At 45.3% G+C, this 12,714-nt stretch overlaps 1 protein-coding gene across 4 annotated transcripts in view; it reads right to left on the bottom strand.

Annotated features, from left to right (window-relative positions):
• Nucleotides 1–645: 645 nt before the first annotated feature.
• The window catches only part of ZNF711 (zinc finger protein 711), a 30,036-nt gene continuing 17,967 nt past the window's right edge, over nucleotides 646–12,714 (bottom strand). For 2 of the 4 annotated variants that reach the window (XM_044305662.1, XM_044305663.1), the window contains exons 6-9: nucleotides 12,317–12,454; nucleotides 10,276–10,323; nucleotides 5,668–5,808; nucleotides 2,498–5,015 (exon numbers count right to left, since the gene is read on the bottom strand). In XM_044305662.1, the coding sequence (XP_044161597.1) occupies nucleotides 3,838–5,015; nucleotides 5,668–5,808; nucleotides 10,276–10,323; nucleotides 12,317–12,454 (1,505 nt within the window). In that variant the 3' untranslated portion in view covers nucleotides 2,498–3,837. Of the gene's footprint in view, nucleotides 781–2,497; nucleotides 5,016–5,667; nucleotides 5,809–10,275; nucleotides 10,324–12,316; nucleotides 12,455–12,714 lie in introns of those variants that run through there. The other 2 variants (XR_006391224.1, XM_044305664.1) reach the window with 2 other exon arrangements.

Here is a 12,714-nt window from a genome sequence, read left to right as displayed (position 1 = left end):
TTCCACCCCACAGGCCAATTTCCAAGCAGAAATTCCGCTGCATGAGGTTTGCACTGCTGCAGATTTCCAGCAGTTCTGCCACTTCAGTCTGGACAGAGCACGCTCTGCAGGGAGGGTCTACACCAGGGATCAGCAGCCTCCAGCTGTGGAGAAACTACCACTCCCAGCATGCACACTTGCTTGGCTGTTCTCAAAACTCCTATAGAAGTGAATGGAGATTGCTGAGATTTGTAGTTTCACAACAGCTGGAGGTTGCTGACCTCAGGTCAACGCCAGGATTTCATTTAGGCCTCATGCGCACGACTATCTATTTTACGGATAGCAGCCCTGTGCATGCCACGTTTATTCTAATAGAACTGGCTATTCTGGTCTTCAAAATGGACATAGAAATCGATGGGTCCACGTGTGATCTGCAGATCAGATGCAGAGAAAAACTGCAGTTGTGTGCATGAGGGCTTAGCAGTAGATTCATGTATTCATAAAAGGCCTACAGTAAAGAGTGGTGACGGATTGCAGCTCTGGATGTAACTACTGACCTGCTGAAGCTCCAGGATTTAGAATAGATTTTAGCCGTAGAAGACACAAGTAAAGCCACGTGGTGACGACGTTCAGTGTTTGCAGGGACGGCACCGACTCGGAGGGAAGTAAAATGCAAGATGCACTCTTTATTTGATGCTCATGAGGAAACACAAATATCCGCACGTGAACATGAACTTATCTTACAACGTGTACGTCATTTACACCCACATTACTGCTTCATTTCATAGAGAAACTTTTTATCTGGAATTAAACAGAAAAAAGTGGAATCGATCCTTAAAAAAACAAGAAAAAAACGAAACAAAAAAAAAAAAAAAAGGAAATAACATTTTAAAGTTTTTCATTTTGTACAATTGTGCAAAAAAAGAACTAACAACTTGCTGGGAATCGGTCAGTGAGGCAGACGCCTATGAATGGGGGAGTCTAGCACAAAGCGTTGAGGTTCGCCCTCCCAAAGTGCTGCTGGGGAATAGAGGGGGAACCTCAGGATCCAGAACCCGGGAGAAGTTCATGTGGCAGAAAATCCCTTCTACTAGATGTGACTGGGGCAGTTACACATCCCATGATCCTTCAGGCCTGGTCATTACTCGTCCTGCGGTCCGTATCGCAGCAGAAGCCGCAGTTTTTGATGCTTGCGCTGCTTCATTCTTTTATACTTCCCCTAATAAAAGTCTGCGCCAATGACGGACATCCCATAAATAAAACCACATAAAACGCTCATCGCAGGCTCGTCTTTTCTTGAAATCGCCCTGGTGGTTTATGGGGCGCGGTTTGGTCGGCAGCATGCTCACACACAGAGAAGTGCGTATATGGTCACTGTAAACTGGAGGATGCGCTGCCCCTTTACTGGGCGGCAGCAAAGGGAAAATACACTGTACGGGTGACGGCGCAGCATGGAATTATGGGTGATTCCAGCAACTGACAACACGGAGCTGGTCATGGTGAAGTGTAAAGGACAAGTACTGCAGAACTGAGGAACGGGGCAGAATTAAAGAGGGCCCGCGCCAGGGCTACACATAATGCACTGAAAAAAATTAAAATTTTTATGGGGCAGGGCAAGAAAACTGCACTTCTACCATTGCTTTTTGAGCTTTATTTTGAGCGCATTCACTCGGTGGTATAAATAATGAAAACTTTTGTTCCGCAGGTCAATGAACACCTTTATTTTTCCGTCAACGGAGCCGTGTGAAGAAGTAGCTTTCATTGGTACTATTTTGGGGTACAGATTACTGTTTTAGGTCTTAGTATTCCAATTTTTTTTTTTGTTTTTTTTTTAGGCAGGAAAACAAAATCAATTCTGGCATTTCTTTTTATGGCAATTGACATGGGGGGGGGGGGGGGATAAATAATGAAATGTGTCCATTGTATCGCACAGGTTGTTGGGCTAGGTTCACTCCTGCAGCAGAGGTATATGGTCCGTCAGAATGCCGCAATCCATAACCGAAACCTGGTGGAGCCCATTACAAGCACTGGAAGGCGGAGGATGCTGGATCCAGTGCTGCAGTTTACTGTTCCTATGCAATACCATGTTTGTTTAGGATTTTCTTTTTTTTGCTATAATACAGGAATTTGCATTTTAAAATCTAAACTTTTTTCACACTAGGAGATTAAACCGTTCCTGTGATGTAATATTCCAACATTAAAGGATTACACCTCCAAAGACCTCTCTGCTCGCTCTGCAGGGCGGTGTTCACACTTTAGTGTCAGCCATCACAGAAGGGTTCAGTGGCGTGATGTCTCTGGGGAGTGAATAAAGCTAAAGCCTGTATTACAAAGCCCGATTTTTCGGCAGATGATTGCTAACGAGCGTTCGTATGAAAGCCATCATCTTGCAGTGCAAGGCTAGGTCTACACAACGACATTTGTCATGCGACAATTTTTATAATTATAGTCTATGGCAGGGATCAGCAACCTTCGGCACTCCAACTGTGGTGAAACTACGACTCCCAGCATGCACACCTCCTTGGCTGTGCTCAGAACTGGGAGTCGTAGTTTCACAACAGCTGGAGTGCCGAAGGTTGCTGATCCCTGGTCTATGGTGTAGCACTACAACATGCGAGACGATAGTCGCAGAAAAATACATTTCAAATGAATTTTTTGCGACTGTCGGAGCATGTCACAGTGCGACACCATAGACTATCATTATAAAAACTGTGGCACGACAAATGTCGTCGTGTAGACCTAGCCTAATACCGTCACCGATTGCTTGATGAACGCGGACAATCCAGACCTACAGCCTTAAGGCCACGATCAACAACCGGTGGGTCTCCAGCTGTTGAAAAACAACAACTGTCATCATGCCCTTATAGCTGCAGGCCTTCAGGGCATGATGGTAATCAAAGTTTGGCTACACCTGGAGACCCACAGGTTGGGTTAGATTGGTATAAGGGGGTTTGTTGGTCTTTGAATTAGCTCCGACTAATGACATTCACTGTTGAGGGGACATGGGAGGCCAATCAGCATGTAGAGAAAGCTGATATATTATGCATTCTAATTAATAGGGGTAAGATATTGTATCCAGAGCTAGAACCGGAGAGTTTTACGGCACTGCAGTAGTCGTCCGTTAACATCCATGACCGCCCCCTGCTGCCCTCACTCGTCACAGCTGCAGCAACAAAGAGAAAAGTGCTAAATTTCTGCTATATTCTTCCATCTATAGATATAATATATATTTATTTACATATATTTAAAATTAAAAAAGGAGGAGGACTCCATTAGACTCATACATACGTACAATAAAACAGGATCCCACCGAACCACATTCCACGGTAATAACGATAAGAAGCCCACACGACGTCACCGGATCTAGCACCTTGGATCTCGCTGCGTTCCACCTTTAGTGTCGGAGAAAGCAAATGCTACTAAATCAATACTGTATCCTGTGACCCTGTGGTGTTAGCAGCGCTGTAAACACTTTATACACAGACGCACTATTTGATGCGTTTTCAGGGAACAATCGCTTCATTTTGCAGCACACAGAAAATGCAACGTTCAAGCACAGAGTCGAAAACGAGCGATGATGAACCCTCGGCCAGTCATACTCAGATCACGCCATTTACATTGGTGGCAGAGGTGCTGGTACTTGCGGTTCTCCTGCAGATGAAGGTGTGCCCATTTCTCACCTAGAGATTAGAAACAGACCCCTCCCCCACCTCAGCCCCTTTTCCATAAATCAGCGATGTGCTGCACAATTAAGGATTAACCCCTTCATGACTGAGGAACTCACAGCAAAGTGCAAAAAAAAAAAAGAAGAAAGGCTGCGGTTCCTGACTGAGGCGGCTGTAATCTTTTGCGCTGCTGTTACATGATCGCCTCCTTGTGGTGCCTCATGATATGCTGATTTTTTTCCGACGGCCTGCGGAATCCCTTCTTGCAGAACTCGCAGCGGTGCGGGTAGTCCTTTGTGTGTATGGAGATGACGTGGCGTTTGAATCCGGACGCGTCCGTGGTGCTGTACTCGCAGTACTGACACTGGTACACTTTCTTGCCGCTGTGAGTTTTCATGTGCTTCTTCAGTTCAAGTTGAAGCCGGAAGCCTCGTTTGCACTTTTTACATTTAAAGGGCAAGTCCTTGGTGTGAACGGAGAGGATATGGCCACTCAGTATGAAGGGGTCGGATGTTTTAAAGTCACAGTGTCGGCACTGGTGGATCTTCTTGCCTTTGTGGGTCTCACTGTGTTTTTTGAGTTCCGAAGGACGGTGAAACCCTTTCTCGCACACCTCACACTTGTGGGGGAAGTCCTTGGTGTGCACGGATATGATGTGCCGTTTAAGGTCGCTGGAGTTGGTGCTCTTGTGGTCACAATGAGGACACTGGTGGGTTTTGTGACCTTGAAAAAGCTCTGTGTGCCTTAAAAGTTCCTTTTCGTCAGTAAATGCCTGTGGACACTGTTCACACTTGTAAGGCAAGTCTGTCCCGTGGCGACTTTTAATGTGCGTTTTTAGGTTGGACTGGTCAGCGCACCTAAATTCACAATAGTGGCACAGGTATGGCTTCTCGCCCGTGTGTGTCCTCATGTGTTTTTTGAGCTCAGAAGGGTGCCGGAAACCCTTTCCGCATTCGACACACACATGAGGGAAGTTCTTACTGTGGACCGCCAACAGATGGCGGTTCAGCAGTCCCTGCTCGCTGGTCTCGTAGTCGCAGTATTTGCACTTGTGGATTTTGGGCTCTTTGTCTCGCAGGATGAGCTTGTTGGAGTTCAGGGGGCTGGCCTCGCGGTATCGCCGCGTGTATTCTGTGATCTCGTGCGTCTTGTCCACCTTGCTGCTCAGCTTGTGGCCCTCCAGGTGGTTGTGGAAGCTGACCTTCTTGTTGGTGGTGAAGTCGCAGTCCGTGCACTGATACTTCTTCTTGATCATGTGATCAGGATGATTCTTCATGTGTCGTTTCAGGAAACCTCTGGACTTGAACTTCTTGCCGCATATGTGACAAGGATAGACTGTCAGCGGCTGCCCGTCCGGACCAATGATGACGGCTGAGTGGAAAACACAAAAAGCATTAGACTGAATATTGCAGATGTATTCAGCATTTACGAAGGTCCTTGTCCCAGAATTCTGGTGTATGTAGGGCCTTCTTTTTGGCAAAACGTTATTGTATTTATTGATTTATGCCAAAAAGAACAGATGGTTGCGCTTGCTAGACACTTATTCAAGAAGCTGTAAAATGGGCCAGATTTGTTCCTGGAGCAAAATAATGGTCTAAAGCCAACTATGAGTCGTCTTAAAAGGAGAAAAATGTCTAACTTCATGCAAGATGTGCCAAATCTATCACACGGTGTGTGCGACTGCCTGGTCTATTAGACTGCATTAGTAAATATGGGCGAGGATCCTGAGAATCAGATTATTCTAGAGATGTGCTGTGTCTGCAGCTAACCGTATATGTAATATTTATTGTGCAAATTCGTAATTTTTGGCACTGATAAAAATAAAATAAAAATTATGTTCTGACACAAACCAATGGTCTCGTACCAAAATCACAAGGCTGCCCCCACAAGCTTTACTGTGGCCGTGGTGGATTCATAATAAAATGTGAAGAAGGGTAAATGCTTCCTAAAAGCTCTGCTAGGACTTCCTGCAGTCCACGTGACACAAGTCCCATTTTTCTCCTCCTGACTAGTCTGGTGGTACCTGTCTGCCACTGCCTGGCGTCGCCTCTCCTCCTCCTCTTGGCCTTTTGTTTCAGGGCTCTGTTGGTGGCGATACTGTCACAGATCTGCAGGTACTGGGTTGCTGTTCCATTCTTGTTTTCCAGACGCGGCTCCAGGTTTCCTGGGTGCAGAAAATGTCACATTCAGCATAAAGGTAGAGATTAAAGCCTGGATTGTGCCTTCTTTATGAGGCATCACTGATCCGGGATATAAATCCAGGTGATTCTACATTCTAATTACCGGACATTAGTGTCTTATAACATGTTTGTCACACCAAGAGCAGAATTCACAATTCTGCTGGCTGCCATGTAGAATGCATCTGCGCTATGCTGACAGAGACATATTGTACAGATGTGATATACAGGTCCTTCTCAAAAAATTAGCATATTGTGATAAAGTTCATTATTTTCTGTAATGTACTGATAAACATTAGACTTTCATATATTTTAGATTCATTACACACAACTGAAGTAGTTCAAGCCTTTTATTGTTTTAATATTGATGATTTTGGCCACAGCTCATGAAAACCCAAAATTCCTATCTAAAAAAATTAGCATATCATGAAAAGGTTCTCTAAACGAGCTATTAACCTAATCATCTGAATCAACTAATTAACTCTAAACACCTGCAAAAGATTCCTGAGGCTTTTACAAACTCCCAGCCGGGTTCATTACTCCAAACCGCAATCATGGGTAAGACTGCCGACCTGACTGCTGTCCAGAAGGCCATCATTGACCCCTCAAGCAGGAGGGTAAGACACAGAGAGACATGTCTGAGGGAATAGGCTGTTCCCAGAGCGCTGTATCAAGGCCCCTCAGCGGGAAGTCTGTGGGAAGGAAAAAGTGTGGCAGAAAACGCTGCACAACGAGAAGAGGTGACCGGACCCTGAGGAAGATTGTGGAGAAGGAGCGATTCCAGACCTTGGGGGACCTGCGAAAGCAGTGGACTGAGTCTGGAGTAGAAGCATCCAGAGCCCCCGTGTACAGGCGTGTGCAGGAAATGGGCTACAGGTGCCGCATTCCCCAGAAACAGCGGCAGCAGCGCCTGACCTGGGCTACAGAGAAGCAGCACTGGACTGTTGCATGTCATTCGGAAATCAAGGTGCCAGAGTCTGGAGGAGACTGGGGAGAGGGAAATGCCAAAATGCCTGAAGTCCAGTGTCCAGTCCCACAGTCAGTGATGGTCTGGGGGCCATGTCAGCTGCTGGTGCTGGTCCACTGTGTTTTATCAAGGGCAGGGGCAATGCAGCCGCTATCAGGAGATTGTGGAGCACTTCATGCTTCCATCTGCTGAAAAGCTTTATGGAGATGAAGATGTCATTTTTCAGCACGACCTGGCACCTGCTCACAGCGCCAACACCACTGGTAACTGGTTTACTGACCATGGTATTACTGGGCTCAACTGGCCTGCCAACTCTCCTGACCTGAACCCCATAGAGAATCTGTGGGATATTGGGAAGAGAAAGTTGAGAGACGCAAGACCCAACACTCTGGATGAGCTTAAGGCCGCTATCGAAGCCTCCTGGGCCTCCATAACACCTCAGCAGTGCCACAGGCTGATCGCCTCCATGCCACGCCGCATTGAAGCCTCCTGGGCCTCCATAACACCTCAGCAGTGCCACAGGCTGATTGCCTCCATGCCACTCCGCATTGAAGCATCCTGGGCCTCCATAACACCTCAGCAGTGCCACAGGCTGATTGCCTCCATGCCACTCCGCATTGAAGCATCCTGGGCCTCCATAACACCTCAGCAGTGCCACAGGCTGATTGCCTCCATGCCACGCCGCATTGAAGCAGTCATTTCTGCAAAAGGATTCCCGACCAAGTATTGAGGGCAGAACTGAACATCATTATTTGAAGGTTGACTTTTTTTGTATTAAAAACACTTTTCTTTTATTGGTCGGATGAAATATGCTAATTTTTTTAGATAGGAAATTTGGGTTTTCATGAGCTGTGGCCAAAATCATCAATATTAAAACAATAAAAGGCTTGAACTACTTCAGTTGTGTGTAATGAATCTAAAATATATGAAAGTCTAATGTTTATCAGCACATTACAGAAAATAATGAACTTTATCACAATATGCTAATTTTTTTAGAAGGACCTGTACATACACTATAGGTTTTTGGATATATAACAAAGAGATAATGGGGGAGAGCAGGGTCTGTTCCTATCCCTTCCCCAGCTGAACCTGCTGTTCCCCATAACTGCACAAGTAAATGGAGGTAACAGGCTATGGATTACTATTGGGCAGACTAGATGGGCCAAATGGTTCTTGTCTGCCGACACATTCTATGTTACTGCTCCTAGTACTGCCCCTCCCACACCAGGGTGTTATACAGAGCCCACAGTGCACCATGGAAGACCCCGTGCTGTGACCCCAAACCAGAAAGGAGAAAGCGGAGAGATGTGTGATATGGACTAAAGCTGCCATCAGCTGTACTCAATGAGGAGAGGGGAACAAGCCGCTGCCAGACCCCTCTAGTGGCAGCTTATAAAAGCAAAGGATCAAACATAGAAATCGGACATGCCTGATCCTTTTCCCATCAGGAGAGTCAAGACACCTTATACACGTTAGATGGTCATCTAATCCTGCTGAAAGCTGAGCGGAGTTTAGGCGACTTTCTACAAATGTGTTTGGACAATATACATGGAAACAAGCAGGATACAGAATGCAGCTTTGGACGTGGCTGGAGTATAAAACAGGATATACAGTTGCAAGAAAAAGTATGTGAACCCTTTGGAATGATATGGATTTCTGCACAAATTGGTCATAAAATGTGATCTGATCGTCACAACAATAGACAATCACAGTCGGCTTAACCTAATAACACACAAAGAGTTAAATGTTACCATGTTTTTATTGAACACACCATGTAAACATTCACAGTGCAGGTGGAAAAAATATGTGAACCCCTAGACTAATGACATCTCCAAGAGCTAATTGGAGTGAGGTGTCAGCCAACTGGAGTCCAATCAATGAGATGAGATTGGAGGTGTTGGTTACAGCTGCCCTATAAAACACACACCAGTTCTGGGTTTGCTTTTCACAAGAAGCATTGCCTGATGTGAATGAGGCCTCGCACAAAAGAGCTCTCAGAAGACCTACGATTAAGAATTGTTGACTTGCATAAAGCTGGAAAGGGTTATAAAAGTATCTCCAAAAGCCTTGCTGTTCATCAGTCCACGGTAAGACACATTGTCTATAAATGGAGAAGGTTCAGCACTGCTGCTACTCTCCCTAGGAGCGGCCGTCCTGTAAAGATGACTGCAAGAGCACAGCGCAGACTGCTCAATGAGGTGAAGAAGAATCCTAGAGTGTCAGCTAAAGACTTACAAAAGTCTCTGGCATATGGTAACATCCCTGTTAGCGAATCTACGATACGTAAAACACTAAACAAGAATGGATTTCATTGGAGGATACCACAGAGGAAGCCACTGCTGTCCAAAAAAACATTGCTGCACGTTTACAGTTTGCAAAAGAGGACCTGGATGTTCCACAGCAGTACTGGCAAAATATTCTGTGGACAGATGAGACCAAAGTGGAGTTTGGAAGAAACACACAACACTATGTGTGGAGAAAAAGAGGCACAGCTCACCAACCTCAAAACCTCATCCCAACTGTGAGGTATGGTGGTGGGGGCATCATGGTTGGGGGCTGCTTTGCTGCGTCAGGGCCTGGACGGATTGCTATCATCGAAGGAAAAATGAAACCCCAAGTTTATCAAGACATTTTGCAGGAGAACTTAAGGCCATCTGTCCACCAGCTGAAGCTCAACAGAAGATGGATGCTGCAACAGGACAACGACCCAAAGCATAGAAGTAACTCAACAACAGAATGGCTTAAACAGAAGAAAATCCGCCTTCTGGAGCGGCCCAGTCAGAGTCCTGACCGCAACCCGATGGAGATGCTGTGGCAGGACCTCAAGAAAGTGATTCACACCAGACATCCCAAGAACATTGCTGAACTGAAACCGTTCTGTAAAGAGGAATGGTCAAGAATTACTCCTGACCGTTGTGCGCGTCTGATCTGCAACTACAGGGAACGTTTGGTGGAAGTTATTGCTGCCAAAGGAGGTTCAACCAGTTAATAAATCCAAGGGTTCACATACTTTTTCCACCTGCACTGTGAATGTTTACATGGTGCGTTCAATAAAAAACATGGTAACATTTAACTCTTTGTGTGTTATTAGTTTAAGCCGCCTGTGATTGTCTATTGTTGTGACTTAGATGAAGATCAGATCACATTTTATGACCAATTTGTGCAGAAATCCATCTCATTCCAAAGGGTTCACATACTTTTTCTTGCAACTGTAACTTAAGGTCAGTAGAAGATAAGTGAAGAAAAAATGTATATGTAGCGTTAAGCTGTTAATTTAGGGATCATAATATATACTAAGCCTATGGTGCTATAGGGTTCTCTCAGACTGGAAACGGCATTGCATGAGAAGAGCTTAAAACCATCCCATTGCACTACGCAGATTTGATGCAGAATGTTTTGCAACTGGGCCGATCAATACCATCCATATAAATGGTAGAGGAGGATGGGATATTGGTGTACAGTTAAATATCTCACTGTCATAACTCACCAGCCTCCTGCCAGTCTCCGTATTTCCGGGGCAGCTCCCGATCATCTCCTACAGAGCAAAAAAACAAGTCACACAAAGTGCAACTCCACGAATAAATATTTGCGTAAAACTGGTGCAAAAACAGTAAAGCAAAGTATATGTGGGTATCTCATGTAGTTTTTACCATTCATGAATAGAGCCGCATCCGAAGAGAAAACAGACGGTGGTTTAGACCAACCTGCTGTCAGTCATGTCACCTAACAACCCAGCTCAAAACCTGGTCATATAATGAGGCTTGGGGCGGCCAGACAGGCAGATTTAAACCGGTTTCTGATGTGATAAAATCTGAGACAGACACTCACCCAATATAATTTGATCAAAGCACATCTGTGCCCACCTACCAAGCGCCAAGGTGGTCTCAGGTCAGGCGGGTCCTACGCTAAACCTACCTAAGCCGTTGGGCTTCTATGTGCAGGAGCGCAGATGCCGCACATATGGTGAGCTGCTCCTAGTCACCTCCATGTGCATCAAGCAACCCATGGGAGGAGGAGCAAGCACAGCCATATGTACCACCTAATCAAGGCGCTCTATGAGATAGGAAGGGCATGTGTTTTAAACAAAATATATTGACTAAGTGTCTCAGATTTTATCATATCAGAGTGAGAACTTTGTCCATATATAATGCTTGCATCTACTTTATTAAGTGCATTATTACCTTATTTCTGTGATTTTCTTCAATAATATGGCCAGGGACATCCGCACATTTATATATCATACCGTGCAGGATGTTTTTAATCTTTGTTTTTTCTGTGATTTTTTTGTTTATGTAGTATATGCTTGAGGGAGGGGCACCCTCGAGTGTGAACGCGCTCCTATTTTATCTTGAGAGTAGCATTCCTTTGCACTTTTGCCCTTCCTATCCAATAGAGGTCCTTGATTAGGTGGTACATATGGCTGTGCTTGCTCCTCCTCCCATCGGTTGCTTGATGCACATGGAGGTGACTAGGAGCAGCACACCATATGTGCAGCGTCTGCGCTCCTGAACATAGAAGCCCAACGGCTTAGGTAGGTTTAGCGTAGGACCTGCCTGACCTGAGACCACCTTGGCGCTTGGTAGGTGGGCACAGATGTGTTTTGATCAAAATATATTGGCTAAGTGTTTTAGATTTTATATCAGAGTGAGGACTTTGTCCATATATAATGCTTGCATCTACTTTATTAAGTGCATTATTACCCGATTTCTGTGATTTTCTTCATTCCCCATGTAATAACAATTCAGGAGCATCTATTCGTATGCCTGCATGTTGGGCCATTCTTTTATTATTCCTGCTAGAAGTTAGAAATGAATTGCTTGCAGTCTGCAGTAAGATATATCAACATAGAAACTTCAGCACTCCAATGAATATGGTGATATCAAGGTGCCACGTGTAACGCATGGTGAGGAGAACACATGTCTACCAGCTCAATACTTGATTCATCCTGTTTCCCCTAATCTTTCACTGGCAACTTGTGTTTGAAAAAGGTCAAAAGTTGACCGAAACGTCACACTGTCACTAAGTTGCCTTGCATAAGAAAAATTAAAAAATAAACCCACCTTGATATCACCATATTCATTTGTGCTAAAGTTTGTATGTTGATATTTCTGAGGGCTAGGAACCCACAACCCCAGCACCCATCTAAGCAGGACGAGAGGGCCACGCAATTCTACCCATCTAGTCTGCGGTAAGGGTACAGAGGGGTGGTAACCACTTGGGGGGGTGTCCCTGCACAGTCTGACTCTATCCAATCAGTGCTGCCATTGTCAGACGGTGACACCCCCCAAGTGATTCCCACCCCTCTGCACCCTTACCGCAGACTGCTAGCAATTCAATCATAACTTTTAGCAGGAATAATAAAGGGACGGCACAGCATAGAGCCATAAGAATAGATGCTCCAGAATTGTTATTACATGTGGAATGCATGGAGCTATTAAACAGGCAGGAGTGGCGAGAGGGCCTCTTTAAACACTGCTATTATCCCACTGCCTCCTAAAAGTCTTCGGGACCACCGATAAGTCACTCACCATAAGCTGCTGCCCAGGCCACAGGAACAAATGTTTTGCTCAAGCCGGAGTCCTCGTTCTGAGCCTCTGGAAGAGAAGCAGCTTCCTCTTCCCCCACAATGACTTCCATGTAGACTTCATCTGCGATTTCTGCGCAGCCTTTGTATAAGAGAGAATATGTTAGGAGTCACCTCTAGCACATAATAAGAAGCAGGTGGCCCTGAGATACTGGAGCGGCATGATCCGACAAATATCCATATACATGATGGGCGTTACTGTCCATTTCCTGGTGTCCTATGGAATTGTAAGTGAAGCCCCAGAGTATAAGACATGAAGTAAAGCAAAGTGGACATTTTACAAAGGGCCCATTCACACAACTGTATTTTTCTGTCCGCATCCATTCTGCAATTTTGCGATCG

The sequence above is a fragment of the Bufo gargarizans genome, chromosome 9 (assembly GCF_014858855.1).
Source record: "Bufo gargarizans isolate SCDJY-AF-19 chromosome 9, ASM1485885v1, whole genome shotgun sequence".
Lineage (NCBI taxonomy): Eukaryota > Metazoa > Chordata > Amphibia > Anura > Bufonidae > Bufo > Bufo gargarizans.
The sequence above is the reverse complement of the archived record's forward strand: the minus strand, read 5'-3'. Positions and strand labels throughout refer to the sequence as shown.